General features: G+C 37.0%; 1 protein-coding gene and 1 long non-coding RNA gene across 6 annotated transcripts in view; one reads left to right on the top strand and one right to left on the bottom strand.

Moving 5' to 3' along the window:
* LOC149135392 (uncharacterized) overlaps window positions 1-15,459 on the bottom strand; it is a 42,096-nt gene extending 26,637 nt beyond the window's left edge. For 2 of the 5 annotated variants that reach the window (XR_016242425.1, XR_016242426.1), the window contains exons 1-2: window positions 12,985-15,456; window positions 6,617-7,559 (exon numbers count right to left, since the gene is read on the bottom strand). Coding sequence is in view for 2 of the 5 variants with exons in the window: in XM_089354524.1 (XP_089210650.1) it covers window positions 2,525-2,718; window positions 6,617-6,902 (480 nt within the window). In the remaining 3 variants the exon portion in view is untranslated. Of the gene's footprint in view, window positions 1-2,524; window positions 2,719-6,616; window positions 7,560-9,573; window positions 9,675-12,984 lie in introns of those variants that run through there. The other 3 variants (XM_089354524.1, XM_089354525.1, XR_016242427.1) reach the window with 3 other exon arrangements.
* LOC149135393 (uncharacterized) lies at window positions 9,927-14,721 on the top strand. Its single transcript, XR_016242428.1, has 2 exons — window positions 9,927-10,732; window positions 11,212-14,721. It is a non-coding gene; the product is annotated as an uncharacterized LOC149135393 (long non-coding RNA).
* Window positions 15,460-16,285: the final 826 nt, after the last annotated feature.

The raw sequence follows: 16,285 nt of genomic DNA, 5'->3' as shown, positions 1-16,285 counted from the left end.
ATTTCGTGATCATAAACCGAAAGAATACCCGGGTATAGTTTTCGTGTCCCAGATACCCCAAAATGAAAATATGATCATAGCCGGAATGCTTTTCATCATAAGTCTTCTCAACCAGGACTGACCAAGGGCCATACATCAACAGCTCGGCTCATTAACACAGTAGTGATTTTCAAATTCACAAATATACCATCTCACGCAAAAAAATGTATTGATGAAAGTTTCTGTCACCTTCTCCTTCTTTATTAATGAGATGACAAAATAGAATTTGCATTCCTGTAATTCTTGACAGATTTTGAAAGTTGCGAACGATCTTAATGGACATTAAACTTGGCAATTTTCCTGCCTGCTTTTAATCCTCGCAACTCCTCACCACCAATGAGAAGCAATAGACTGTGAAGTGCATACTGACCTTTATTCACCACTTCATACGTTTCTCTCCCTCTCTCCTTCATTTGATTTCCTTTTCCCATATCTAGGATTAAGTTAATCTAACTATATCCTATATCTTTGCTTTGTCTCTTTGTCTACCCTCCTCTCCTTCTCTTATCATATGAGCGTGTGTGTGTTTATATATATATAGGAGTGGCTGTGTGGTAAGTAGCTTGCTTACCAGCCACAAGGTTCCGGGTTCAGTACCACTGCGTGGCACCTTGGGCAAGTGTCTTCTACCTCGGGCCGACCAAAGCTTTGTGAGTGGATTTGGTAGACGGAAACTGAAAGAAGCCCGTCGTATATATGTGTATATATATATATATATATATAGATAGATAGATAGATAGATAGATAGATAGATATGTATGTATGTGTGTGTATATGCTTGAGTGTCAGTCCCCCCAACATCGCTTGACAATCGATGCTGGTGTGTCTACGTCCCCGTAACTTAGTGGTTCAGCAAAATAGGCAGATAGAATAAGTACTAGGCCTACAAAGAATAAGTCCTGGGGTCGATTTTCTCGACTAAAGGCGGTGCTCCAGCATGGCCACAGTCAAATGACTGAAACAAGTAAAAGAGTAAAGAGTAAATATACATATATATATATATATATATATATATATATATATATATATATATATATATATATATGACGGGCTGTTTCAGTTTCCGTCTACCAAATTCACTGAAGAATTTGGACAGCTCAAACACTTGCCCAAGGAGCCACGTGCATGGGAAGCAAACTTCTTACTATAGCCACACCTGTATGTGTGTGTGTGTGTGTGTGTGTGTGTGTGTGTTCAACCAACTGGTTGAGAAAGCTGCTAAGGTGATGCTTGAAGTACCAGTGAACTCTTAAGTCCCTGTCATCTCCAGCAATTGTTTCCTGTTATCTATAATCTGTTTTGATTAACGACTATAAACAATAACATATGTGTGTGTGGATGGGGGGCCGTGTTTGTTTAAAGATAAATATATGCCTATACCCGCATACACATACGTAGCTATGTAGATGACCTGGTGGTAAGGGTGCTGCGCTTACGATCGCGTGATTGTGGTTTCAATTCCCGAATCTTGAGCAAAACATTTTATCTCACATTACTCTTCGATCGCTTCGACACTTGACGTGTCATACGCCGTGCACCTGTTCAGAAGCCAACGTTGATTTGATGGAGAAAATGAGTTAATGACAGAACGAACATCTGATCACTATAAACTTGTGTTAGACTTGGCAAGTCTGCTACAGAGACATTAACCAGGCGCTTCGGCAAGCTTGCAGTAACGAAGCAATGGATCGTGCTCAATGTTTCGAGCGGCACGAGCATTTCAAAAGCGGAAGAACGTCCCTTGAAGACGGTGAGCGATCTGGAACACCTGCCACGAGCGTCAGCCCGGAAACGTGGTATTGTGCATCGAGAATTCCTCCCCCAGGGCCAGACTGTCAATCGAGAGTTCTACTGCGACGTACATATAACTTTTGAACACACATATACATACATATATACATGAGAGAGAGAGAGAGACACACACACACACACAGAATTTAAATTGTTGAGGTTTTGCTTGATAGGTATGGCGTCAATAACATAGAATACGTAATGTTACCTCTATTTGAATCTTCAGTCTGCTTTAGACTGATGAATTAATACAGATGAAATATGTTTTTACTTTTTTTTATGAGATAGAAAACTTTAGCATCGTAAACTAGATTCGAACTTTCACCCTATGCTTTACATTGACCCCTTAATAATTACTTGTATCCTCGTCATGATTTTTTACCCGTTTTATTGTGCCCGCAGGTAGTAAAAACTGGACAGAAGCAGACGAGACAGCCCAGAATCGAGAACAGTTGAGAAAAGTCGCCGACGGACTTCTGTAATCCTATTTCGCCAAGTGATTACGATGATCTTCCGTATACATCGTCGATAGATTGTGTCCATCTTCTTGGTTACATTCGCCGATATTTCCCATGTTTCGCAGCCATACAGAACCACTAGTAGAACTATTGCAGCATATGGTACGACTGTTATGTTGTTGACCCAGATTTGAAGCATACATTGGAATACTCGTCCTGCTTTTCAATTTTTCCGTTTACATCGCTTTCCATTTTTCATCACTACCGATCACATTGCTCAGGTTAAAGAAACTGTCCGCATCTTCCTCAATCTGCTGGTTGGTGAGGATGGAATGTTGGGCCGTGGCATTTATCTGCATCAACTTGGTCTTTTTGCAGCTAATTCTGAACCCGTTCTTCCCCGCGGGTACCTTCCTTATCAATAAATCAACTACAAGCAGGAAGAGAGGGAGTGAAAGTTGGCAATCCTGGCAGATCCAGTAATAAGGATTTGTGTATGTGTGGAGGCTGGGGTGGGTGCGTGTGTCTGTTTAACTCCACCACTAGTTTCAGTGATTGGATTGCGGGCATTGCTCGGGCATCGAAGTGTACAGTCGATCAAATCAGCCCCAATGCTTCTTTTTGAACTTTGGTGCTTATTCTATCGGTCGCTTTTTTGTAAACCGATTCATTATGGGGAAGTAAAACGAAAAACAATTGTCAAATTGTAGTGATAGAATCAAACACAAAGATACACACATGCATACATACTTACATATGCACGCGCATACACACACACACACACACACACACACACACACACACACACACACACACACACACAAACATATACATGTATGTGTGTGCGTGTATACACGACGGGTTTCTTATTTCTACCTCTGGTATAAAGAATGAAGGCCATATTTCAGATTAAACAAAGATATTTTAAAACTCGATAAATAAAATTTAATAAAATAAAACAAAAATTAACACAATTAGATGTTTTTGCTGTTCAATATCTTGGTTGCTTCCATAAATTACAAATTCTTAATGGCTGATCCTTGAAAAGGAATTGTGCCTTTTGAAAACTGAATCAAATATTTTACCTTATTCCCGATCTGATAATTTTTAACATTGAAATATATAATGCGATATAATTTATTGTTCCTCAAGAAATATATTGTTCTCCGACAATATAACGACGATTCTATGCAACCTGTTCTTGATTATATACAATTAAAAGGAACGTGACTCATACGCAGCCAATAAAATGTTTATTTGCGTTGTTCAGTAACTGATTAGTTATATTACAGAATAAATTTGGTTGAGATAATGGATGACGACCGTTTGATGTTTTATCTACGAAGTCTTCCTGATATTCTCCCACGTTCTTAACTGATAAGATTTTTACTAAATCATTTAACTTGGGTAGCTTTGGAATCTTTATGTTCCGAGTTCAAATTCCGCTTAAGTCGACATTACCTTTCATCTTTCGGGGTTGATAGAATAAGTGCAAGTTGAACACTGGGATCAGTGTAGTTGACTGGAACCCCCACTCCCACAAAATGTTAGGCTTTACGCCTCTAGCAGAAAAGATTATTTCTCTTCGTACTATGGATTCGTTGATTCATCTGCTTATTATTTCCTATAATATTTGTTTACCGTGAAGAAGAGGAAATATTTGACGCTTTGGGTTGGGCACTTCATCATAGGAGTAACTACCACTTGATAGGTCTTGTATTATGTTGAAATTGACGAAGAGAGCATTGGTTGTTGTTGCTACTGCTGCTACTGTTATTCTATGAAGTGTAATGTTGTCGTTAGCTCATCCCTCGACCATCCCTGTTTTCATCGCTTATCGACTTTTCACACAAATTAATGAATGTTTCTTGTTCTGTTAATTTACCTTGCACTCTTCAGCCTGTTTCCAGTTTAATAATCCATATTTTGTTTGTTTTGGTGGAAGATAGAGCGCGTTGTCCATTTTCTTTTCCACCACTTGCCAAAGCCGGCGTGGAACTATGTAGTCGCGAAACCTGCTAGAAATAGCAGCCAAATCTCCCTCAGATAGCGGGTTGTTTTAAACAGGGATACACTGGCCATATTAGTCCCTGATATACAAGACGGGGTGGACCGTATAGAGGTTACTAGTTTTGGCAGGTAACAGAAAATAGTCTACGTTCACAATTACTTAATGAAACAAACAAAACGGATTTTTAAATTACAGAGATCAAAGTCAACTACAAGAACAAAAAGCATTCATTATCAGTGGATGAAGTCGTACCTAGAATAAAAAATAACGTGCTTTTACCTGTTGTTGTTTACCTCCAAATGTGTCCGGATTCAATGGACTAATGATCCAAAGCATTCTAGTCTCAGCCATCCCTTCTAGGATCAAATTATCCAATGTACTTTCTTTAAAAAACAGTGGGTTAAGATCTGAATGAAATGTGGCTGTATTTCTAGCAGATTTAGCGATCACGTAAAGGTTTTCTCGCTGACTTGTATTTTACGCAAGGATATTCTTAGCTTCAATGTCAGTAAACACTCAGAGAAAGATGCAATTTTTGCTATTATCACAGTTTTTTTAAATATTATTTTAATTGTAGTCTTGTGCTTTTGGTGTTAGTATCGATTTGTTACTGATTCTTTTTTAATGTTTCCATTAGTAGTTTAGCCCCAGGTCACTCCTGATCGAGTAAAGTCTATGATCAAAGACTTTTCACAACGGCCATTTTGTCTTTTAATTTTCAGATAAAGTATTCAGGACGAGATTCGTCAATGTGGCAAATACCATCCTTCACCCCACCCTAGTCCTACCCACAAAAAAAATATTGAACTTTTTCATCACCCCCTCCTCCTCCTCCTTTAACAATGAAAAGACAAAACTTTGTATCCAAATGATTCTTCTTTCTCTGACATGGCACTGGATAATTTTAAAAGCATTTAAAACCATCCCTATTTTATTAGATACAACAACCTGCCCGTCTCCTTTTCTTCATGTCTGTCTTCACAGGCTCCATTCTGCTGAGAAATGCTGCAAAATTAGGAATACTACATACAGGTATGGCTAGGCGCAGGTGAGAAGCTTGCTTCCTAACCACGTGGTCTTGGGTACAGTCACACTACGTGGTAGCTTGGGCAGGTGTCTTCTACTATAACAACGGGCTGACGAGAGTCTTGTGAGGGAATTCGTTTGACAGAAACTGGAAGAAGCTCGTCGTCTACGTATGAGCGAAGGTAAAGAATACGCACACCACCTGTTGTTGGTGCCGAGGGTTAAGGTTATGCCGAAAACGGGTGGTGTGCGTATTCTCTACCCTCCGCCTATGTATATATATATATATATATATATATATATATATATAATACAACTAATAAATGAGTATATGCATATATATGTAGATGTATGTACATACCTACATCTACATGTATATATAGATGCCTATCTGGGTACAGGACATATATATAGTTTTGTGTTGTTCCCCAACCGCTTAACAACTGATGTTGGTTTGTTTACGTTCCCCTAACTTAACGGCTCAACCAAAGAGGAAGATTGAGTAAGTCCTAGACTTTAAAGATAAATACTGCGCTCAATTTATTCGACTAAACCTTTCAATGTGTTGCTCCAGCATTGCCGTGGTCCAATGGCAAATAAAAAAAAACGAAAGATTCATTATTTAAGTAAGGTTTGATTTAGAAGATATTTGGTCGTTAATTCTAGAATGTCAAACTGCTGAATAGAATGTCAATAATGCTTAATTCGCTACTTTAATTTCGACACAAATGAAATGTCTTGTAATTTCTAATTTCTAGAAAAAATTGAAAAGGACAAAAAAACAGAGATTTAGATATTGAAAAATATAAATCAAATTAATATACTGATTGAATGAGATGAGAAAAATCTCTAGGCAACAAACCGTAATGGTGGCTGTTATGGTAATGGTGATGATGCAGAAGTAATAAAGAAACAACAGAATTTAATCAGTAATATAATAAAATACCAAATTCATGTGACACCTTCTATGTCTCTCTTTTAAGGTGAGTCAACATGAAATGTATGGGTATGATTGCAATGTACATACATTGAAATAATTGGAGAAAAAAAATCAAACACACCCATACATACATTTATATACATTATATATATATATATATATATATATATATATATACTAGCAGCGAAGTCCGGTTTCACCCGGTCAGAGAACGACGCGAAGAGAGAAACGAAGACATAAAAAAGAGGAAGAAGTGGATACGAAGTGGTGTTTGGGCGACGGCTCTTGGTAGAAAAAAAGAAAGAATGTCATGGTGAGTTAGTAAGGAGAGCAAAGCAAGACTGGACTTACTTGGGCTGGCAGGACGATGAAAAAATTGCGGAGTTGAAATTGGAGCAGCTGAAGTTGCCGTTGTTATCATTGGAGTGCCTCTTGGTAGACAACATTCTTCGTCCTTCCCTCGGGTGCACAAATAGAAAGACCATGGGGACAGCCAGCGTACAGTTGTGCGTGTGAGAATACTTGCTCTGTCAGATTCAAACCAACCGCTTGCACTGGTTGTCCCGGGAAAGCAGAGTTTGATGGGAAATTGCATCTGTTTAAACTTGTAGGTCGTATCGGAGTGGGTAAGGGACATGGGAGTTATAAGTATGTCTTAGCCAGTGGCCGGTTCATTCAAGATTGTTGCCTACAGAACTCGGGAGCACAATTTCTTGATAATCATCCGCGTACCATTGCACATTATTGGAGCATCTAAATTCCTTAGCAGCATGACTGGAGCGCCAACTTTCAGATGCGGTTCGTGACCTGGTAGTTCTGTGGGTCCCCCCTTTTGTCAGATTTGTCATGGACCGGCCGGTCTATCTCAGATACATGGGAAGCTAGATTAAATTTTTCATCAACACAGGGGAGCCGAAATAAATTTTTTCAATGTTCAAGGGAAGCCAAATCGCGAAAAAGGTTGAGAAATGCTGATCTATAACGATGGTTTTTATTTAGGCACATCGTAAAAGTAATTATAATGAATTGCTTAATATAAAGAAAACTATTTTCTTTTTCAAGCAAATACAGTTAGATAAAATATTTACCACAAGGAGAAAAAGACAAAAATAAAATAACACGTGTCAAAAATTTTTTTTTCTAAAATCGTTCAATGACGTCAACTGGAGTGTGGGGTTCGAGTAGACGTCATTCCACCTTTTGATTTATTATTACCATTCTTTTCGTTCGATTTTATTTTTCCTCCACTTTTGTGTTTCTTCTATCCTTGTGTTGTTCCCTCTGTGTTTCGACCCTGTGTGGTTAATAAACAAATTAAGTCGTCAGGTATGTATATGTGTGTGTATGTGGGTTTAATAACGTACCGTATATGGTATGTCTGTACTTTTGTATGCAGTTTAAATTAAGGAAATAGAAGCACTTGTACAGAGAGACAAAGAATTTTATATTTTACCTGCCAACCTTGCAACTACTGCGATAATTATTAATCGGTAATGAAACAGTAAATGTGTATTGTTTTAAAGGAAATGAAAATAAAATTTCGTATTGACACTTCACGCATGTCAGTCGTCAGGAATGTATGCGTAGATCTGTGAGTGTTTAATAACGTACCGTAATAATATGTCTGTATTTTCGTATGCAGTGTAAATTAATCCCCCAAAAATTACAGTATCGAAATGTGATTGTTTCAGTTTTGATACTTAAATAGTGGAGGACATATTATGTTGCTGTGGGCTCAAACTACACAAGAAGTTTAAAAATTTTTGACTAAAACACAACCTGGACCCTAAGTAAGGCATGTGTAAAATTTGAATGAAATTAGTTGTGTAGTTCTGGAGTTTTAGGGATTCACACAGACACACATTTTCATTTTTATATATATATATATATATATATTCTTTTATTTGTTTCAGTCATTTGACTGTGGCCGTATTGTTTGTAAGCCTAGTACTTATTTTATCAGTCTCTTTTGCCGAACCACTAGGTTACGGGGACGTAAACACACCAACATCGGTTTTCAAGCGAAGGTGGGGAGACAAACGCAGACACACAAACATATACATGTGTATATACGACGGGCGTCTTTCAGTTTCCGTCCACCAAATCCACTCACCGAGGCTATAGTAGAAGACACTTGCCCAAGGTGCCACACAGTGGGACTGAACCCGGAACCATGTGGTTCGTAAGCGAGCTACTTACCAAATAGCCACACATAGTAACTCACGCATACACACACACACACACACACATGTATGTATGTATGTCCCATACGAGCATACATTACACACACACACACGCGCGCAGAAATACACATCCTATTGCGGTCAACTTTGCCTTTCATTGCTTTTAGGGGTCGATGAACGCCTTATCCTTTCCCCTAAAATTTTCAGGCCCACTGTAGAAAGGATTATTATTGTTATGGGTCAGGCGGAGAGTTGGCAGAACCGTTAGCATGCTGAGGAAAATGCTCAGAGACATTTCTTCCGTCTTTTTACGTTCTGAGTTCAAATTCCGCTGAAGTCGACTTTGCCTTTTATCCTTTCGGGGTCGATAAAATAAGTACCTCCCAAGTACTGGGGTTGACATAATCAACTAGCCACTCACTCCCACAAAAAGAAAATAAAAAAATTCAGGCCTTATGTATTGGCAAAATCATCAGATCGTCGAAAAACTTGCCTTGCGGCATTTCTTGCGACATTTTACCTTCCTTGTTCAAATCCCGCCGGGATCAACTTTATCTTCCATCTCACTGGAGTCCATAAAATAAAGTACCAATTCAGTACTGTCTGCAGTGATATTGACTAATCCCCTCCCCTCAAAAGTGCTGATTTTGTGTTTAAATCAGAAATCTTGATCGTCATTATAATTGCTTTTATTTTAATGTTGTTGCTGTTGCTGATGTTTTACTTTATTGTAGAACTGGGTCAACAACCTCACTGAGTACAGATCAATTCTTGCAAAGGCCTTAAAATGAATCAATGTTTTACATTAATACACAAATAATGCAAGTCTCATTTACTTGGTGAGAATACTGCAGTACCAAAGGAATATAATATACGTAAACGATCAGTCATCGTGTCTTTCGAACATTCTTGGAAGAAACAGAAGCTGAATATAACATTCATTTCATTATTTTCATCTAACAAAAAAGCTACATCATGAAAAAAAAAAAAAATGAAGGCTTGAAAAAGCATTTTATCGCTTCAGTCCTTCACAAGGATAAATTCTTATAGTGAAGCTGCAACTCAAACTAGTTTGAAAGTAGCATGTTGTGAGCTAAGAAAGTTTAAAAAAAAACATTTACTCACGGTAAATTAGCTAAATTTTGTGTAACTGCAGTAGTTGAAAAAGTATGTCCAAAAACTTGTTCTTTTTTAAATCATTTATTCATGAATGGATTTCAATATATGACAAAATCAATTTATGTGGATAAAATATATATATTTTTTCAAAAATTAAATACGCTAAAATCATACATAGGTTAGTGTTGACGGATCGAAACTGGAGTCAGTTTTGATTACAGGTTCCACAAACTTAGAACTGCAGTGTGACAATATCTAATCTCCCAAATATAATTTCATATTCTCATTGGTACATAAAGTTTTAAGAAGAAATATCTACGTTTATAATAAACGTTTGAGTAATTAAAAACAGGCTGTTTCCATAGTTTAAATTGTTTGCAGCCATGCGCACCTCCAAATAAAGTAATAATAAAAGAATATGAATAATATATATCGTCAAGAATTTTAAGATCTATTTCAATATTTATTATACCTCTCTCCAACAAGTTGAAGATCATTTCATTTTAATTATTTATTTTTGTCTGAACGAAGAGACAGTGTTTATTACTCAGTCAGGTTTTACGAAAACAGCAAAACCGACGCCAGTAATGTTCCTCGGTTATACATACATGGTGGTCCGTAAGTGTAAACCAGTTTGTCCATCTTCTTTGTGCATGGTGTGAAGGGCATCTCCGTTCCTGGATCTTTTTTTTCCCCCCCTCACAAATACTGACTGAAGATTTCTTTAAAAAGTCATTTTGCTAGCGCTGGAAATTTGGATTTATACTTTCCCACTGTTCGATAGCATAAAACCACCCGAAACTATGCACACACACACACACACACACACACACACACATCCTCTGGAAAGTCAGAAGTGATTGTCGGAAAACTTCTACGACTTCAGCACTTCCAATTTCTGGCTTCCTAATTCCCTCAATTTTAGTCCCATGTGTGTCGCGGTTGAGTAAGACATCAACTGCTCTACTTGCAACACAAGGCCGATCTGGTGTTGCAGATCAAGGAGGTGTTCAAAGATATTCCCGAGAACACAGCGAGGAACGCATGCGCCAGGTTCCGGAGCCGTCTTGAAGCCATGGTGGAGGCCGAGGGCGGCTACTTGTTATAAACTATTATCTCCCAGCTATAATCTCGTTGATTTTTTTTTTTAATGCTTCATTTTTAGGTAGGATATTGTTTTCTTTTCCTTTTGTGAAAACTGTCAAATTTAGCTCCAATAACTAACATAGATAGATAGATAGAATGATTGTCAGTGTCAACAGAAGAAACTGGCGACGGCTTAGTGTGTATGACGTCTACTGTAGAAATGAAACCACGAGCTATAAACCGTTGTTGATTATTGAAAACCTTTTAGTTGATTGTAAATGAAGTAGAGAAATTTTGCTTTCTAGGAGGAATTTCTTATTTGTTTTGTAAGCATGCTCTTTGATGACCCTAAAGATTTCTGACTTCTGTCTTTTTCTTTTCTTTATTTTGTTGAGACTTTTTTTACCCCTCTTGGGTGTACAAGCTAGATAGATACATTTCCCTTCCATTATGCGATGTCTCTTCGCACTGGCTGACATTGTTGTCTTCTTTGATTGAGAAATACTGTTGCATGTTTCTTATTCCTAAATTGAAACTGAAGTAACTTCCTGTTTACAGCACTTAACACTGAAATATTGGAAAGCGAAAGCTGAAAGTGTAACGTCGACAATTGAAATGAAATATTAAAACTGCAGTGCCATTTTGTTTGTAGTGCCAAAACGTGGAATATGGAAAAGTGAAAGTTTTATGTCAAACTCATGAATTGCAAAGTTTTGCTGGTCGTCATTAATGAAAACGAATGTGTATACTGCAATGGCAGACAGGAACTGTTTGGAAGGATTTATTAGTAAAGATATATCTGAAGAATGTATGAAGTAAGCTTTTATTATACTGAAGATAAATTATGGAAAATTTGAAAACAATAATCCGTAATGGAAGTTATATCATTTGTGAAATTGCAGACGTGAAACGATATATTGAGAAGTTAATATTAAAGTGAAAGTGAATAAAAGCGTAAGGGAAGAGGTTGTTACATGAACGAAAAAGTATGGAGGACCTGAAAGCAACGATTCTTAAACAAATTTATAAATGCTAAGGACACACATGGAAAAATGTATGAAACAGACGGTAATAAATGGATATTGAACGAAATGTAGTGATAACATGAAAGCAATTTGAAAGGAAGCGGTAAATTTCAGACGGTGTACATGAAATTATTGATAACGTGAAGGACGTTTATTAAAACGTTAACTTTGAGTGTATGTATGAAAGTAAAATAGAGAAATTCTAATAAACGGGTATTATATTAAAGAAGATTTATGTGGAACATGAAACAATAAAATTTGTAGAAATAGTTTAAATGTAAGACTATAAACAATACACTGGGAAATAATTATCTCACAGAGTATTTAAAGCGAAGTATTCTCAATGACATGCAAGGAAAATTTAGAACGGAAACATCAACACGGTTATCGAAGGAAAAATATTAAAACACGAAAAAACGTAAACGAAAATGTTTTAAAATGAAATGTAAACGAAACGGTTTGTGAAATGAAATTTAGCAACCCTCCGTGTATGCACACAATAATAATTGATAACAAAGTGAAAGGAAGTGGAGTGAATGAAAACGAAAGAAAAATTATGGGTAAATTTTCATCCTTTCCCCCGCACGATTTTCACTAAGAAAAAAAAAATCGGATATTTTGCGTGGAATCAAGTACCGTGACCTCCTAATATGCTGCAAACTCCTTATTTTTGTTCGGAAAAAAGTGGGGGGAACCGTGCCCCCCCCCCCCTATATCTCGGAATCACTGGAAATTTTTTTTTTCGTTGAATGAATTCCGGTGATCTCCTAATATGCTACAAAACCCTTTTCTGAGTCTTGAAAACGGGGTGGGGTGGGGTTAAACCCTCGGAAATTTCACCCCCAACCCCATTTTCAAAATATTTTTTGCTATTTCTTTCTTTACCCATAATTTTAGATAACATTTTACAGAAATACGTTTTCGAGAGAGGGTGGATTACATTAGATTGAAAATTCAAAGAAGTTTGAAATGAATAAGTGTGAAAGAGTTTCGTGTATTTGGCACTAATGAAACAGAACACGAATTTGTCCATTGTCACTCTGTAACTTGTGACGAAAAAGCTCCCAAAATACAAAATTTTGTCAAAAACGTTAAGAGTAAAACCTGTTGTATGTGACACATTGTACCAGCATACATGCACACACTCGGGTGTGTCATCAACAGCTCAACAAATGTACCAACTCAACCATATATCTACAAACACCAGGAACTCTTTTAACTCAAAAAGCTTTATCGCTTTGTTAGCGACCGGCTTGGACTCTCTTCAGACGAACTTAAATAAAACTCAAAGAGAAAACATACATACCTCATTGTATCGACCATACTATCGAAAAAAGTCATACATCGCTGGGCACAATGCGTTTTCTCGCATCTTTGTAGCTTTCGAATGAAGCCGTCTCGCTGGTTAGGCGAGCAGGCCAACATTCCTCCCGAACAGAATACCAGTTTGTCGCTGAGTTACTCACTCACAACTGATTGGACTGAAGCAACATGAAATGAGTTTTACTCAAGAACAGAATGCACCACCTGTCTGGAAATCGTTACCAGGATCTTGCGATTGTAAGTGCAACATCCTGGCCACAGAGTTTTTATTTTATCCATTTTAAATATTCATTTCCTCGGCTTAGAATAAATTTTATACTCGAAATACTTGAGATATTTTATAAGAATTGTGTAAATTCAATCGTAATAGCATTAGACGTACGTACCAAACTTAACATGTTCTGCACAAAAATTATTCACAACAAAATTTGTATATATTATATGAAGAAATTTGAAGAAACAAAGACTTTGTATGATACTCCAAGGAATAGTATACCATCACTCAAAGAGAGAAAACAAAAGGTTATAAAACATCGAACGAAATTATTGCAGATTCTTGTAGTTCTGTAAGTATAGCGTGTGATATCCAAAACAAAATGTATCCAGATTATTCCATTCATGTAAGCTAGCAAAATCCGTGGAATTCCTACGGGTTTTGTGAGTGAATTAACGATATGAAAATAACTTATTCAAATAATACTGTTTCTTCCAAAAACATAACTTTTCTTCGTATTCGAAGCCCATCAAACATAGCTTCATTTTCTCCCCATAAATAACTATCTTTTAAGATAAAATACACATAAGAACATAAATAATGAACACAATTTATTAATTTTTTGCCAGGAACAATTTTAGAATCTGTTCTTCCTTTCACTTATTTTCGCATCAAGATACCTTATTGCATCTGTTTGTGAGCAAAATTATATCTTCTGACTTAAACATTTCAGTCAAAGATACCGTTCATTTCATATTGTAGCTGAGATTCGAACCCTAACCGCTTGATACTCATTTATACACCACGAGTGAGTCACCGCAGTTTCACGTGATTGTTCTATAAATCAACCAATTCAGCGTGAAGCTGTGGCGTGATATGGTTTTCTTGAATGTTCCAAAATTTACCCTCTACTACCTTATAAAAACCGTGTGGCGTTTAGCTCACAGCTCAGTAGGCCGACAGACCGCTGACGCCACAGACCGCCTCGGGCTTTTGTGCAGACTACTCCAGGCACTCGAACACACCACATGATATCCCACATGTAGCTTTCTATATTCACCGAGCAGTTTCTCTCTTCTCCCAGTCGACAATAATTGATATTTTTTTCATTGTAAATAATCAACACCAAATATATTATGTCCGGCAGTAAAATCAAAATTAAATATTCGTGAGTTTGCTTCAGTTATTATTCGCGCAGCCAACAACATTCTGCACGTACACTACAACAGTGATACTAAAAACATGTGCATTAGGCGCATTGCTCAGTGGTTAGAGCGTCAGATTCATAATTGCGAGGTAGTGAGTTCGATTTCTGGACTGGGCTGTGTGTTGTGTTCGTGAGCAAAACTCATTATTTCACGTTGCTCTAGTTCATTCAGCTGTAGAAATGAGTTGCGACATCACTAGTGCCAACTGTATCGGCCTTTGCCTTTCCCTTGGGTAACATCAGTGGTATGGAGAGGATAGGCTGATATGCATCGACGACTCCTGGTCTTCCATAAACAACCTTGCCCGGACTTGTGCCTTGGAGGGTAACTTTCTAAGTGCAATCTCATGCTCATTCATGACCGAAAGGGGTCTTATACATACATACATGTGTGCGAACACACACGCACGCACACATATTTGTGTGATAGTATGCATGTGTATGTACGTGTGTGTGTGTGTGTGTGTGTGTGTGTGTGTGTGTGTGTGTTTGTGTTTATGTTCATACAGCTTTAAAACCAGCAATGTTACCAATGTACCGTAACAGAGAAGTTGAACAAATAGACATCGATAAAATAAGAACCAAACTTTAAAATAATTACAAGGATCGATATGCTCAACTAAACCCTTGAAGGTGGTATTACAGCATGGCTTCAGTCCAATAACTGATAAAATACTAAATAAATAAATGAATATTTACCAAACTAATATAAACTAAATTTTAAATATTTATTTATCAGTCTTACGAATAATATCGGTAACATAATGTCATATTTCTAATACATTATTTCTTAGATTTCGTTCCATAGTTTGAAGTTGATACAAGTGGTATGTAGGTATGTGCGTAAGTACGTATGTCGGCGGATAGGTGTGCACTATTGTATTGGTATAGAGACCAGCGGTAGTCGTAGAAATTTCGCGCTTATTTGAAAATTTAAGAAATCAGAAGTTTATAGAGAACCATGAAATAAATAATTTATTGTGATATTGTATACTTTTTAAAAATATCGATGCTTTAGATGTTATTCTGATGAGGAGACATTTCTGGAAACTTTATTTCTTCTTGTACATTTTTTAACCTCTTCTACATCAAGAGTTATTATATGAAAACCTGCGTGGTAACAATATGGCAATATGGCAAAATTAACAATTGCTCCATAGATTGAAAGAAATGATAAACAGTGTTAATCGATTTTCGAAATTTACTGGGTTCTCGTCAGAGATTCTACATCATTTGACCAATCCCAGAGAAATAAGAAGCAAATCTATATTATATATATATATATATATATATATATATATATATATATATATATATATATATATATATTTCACTTAGCGTCAACAAAGAAACGATTTAAACTATGGAATGAAATCAAAGGCAGTCTGTTTATGATATTCTGCTGTTGAAGACGGCGAGCAAGCAGAATCGTTAGTACGCCAAGGAAAATGCTTAGCGGCATTTCGTTCATCCTTGCGTTCTGAGTTCAAATTCCGCTCAGGTCGACTTTGCCTCTCTTCGAGGTCGATAAAATAAGTACCAGTTGACCATTGGAGTCGATTAAATCGACTTACTCCCTCTCCGAAATTGCTGGCCTTGTGCCAAAATTTGAAACCAATATTCTGTTGAATGACTAGGTGTACAATGCTTCAACAAATTTTAAAATGCCTTTATATTCATATCAGTGAACAATTCGTATTAGCTAAACTTAACCGCGCTGTCGCAGTAAACGAAATGTTGCAGCCATGGATTATCTATGAGCTATGGATTCTAAAAAGAAAAACAAAAGTATAAGAGTAATTTAAGCAGAGGCACGACTGTATGGTTGAAAAATTGGCTTCGTAACCATGTAGTTCTAAGTTC

The sequence above is a fragment of the Octopus bimaculoides genome, chromosome 6 (assembly GCF_046866305.1).
Source record: "Octopus bimaculoides isolate indiv1 chromosome 6, ASM4686630v1, whole genome shotgun sequence".
Lineage (NCBI taxonomy): Eukaryota > Metazoa > Mollusca > Cephalopoda > Octopoda > Octopodidae > Octopus > Octopus bimaculoides.
Note: the sequence above shows the minus strand (reverse complement) of the source record. Positions and strands in the feature narration are given on the sequence as shown.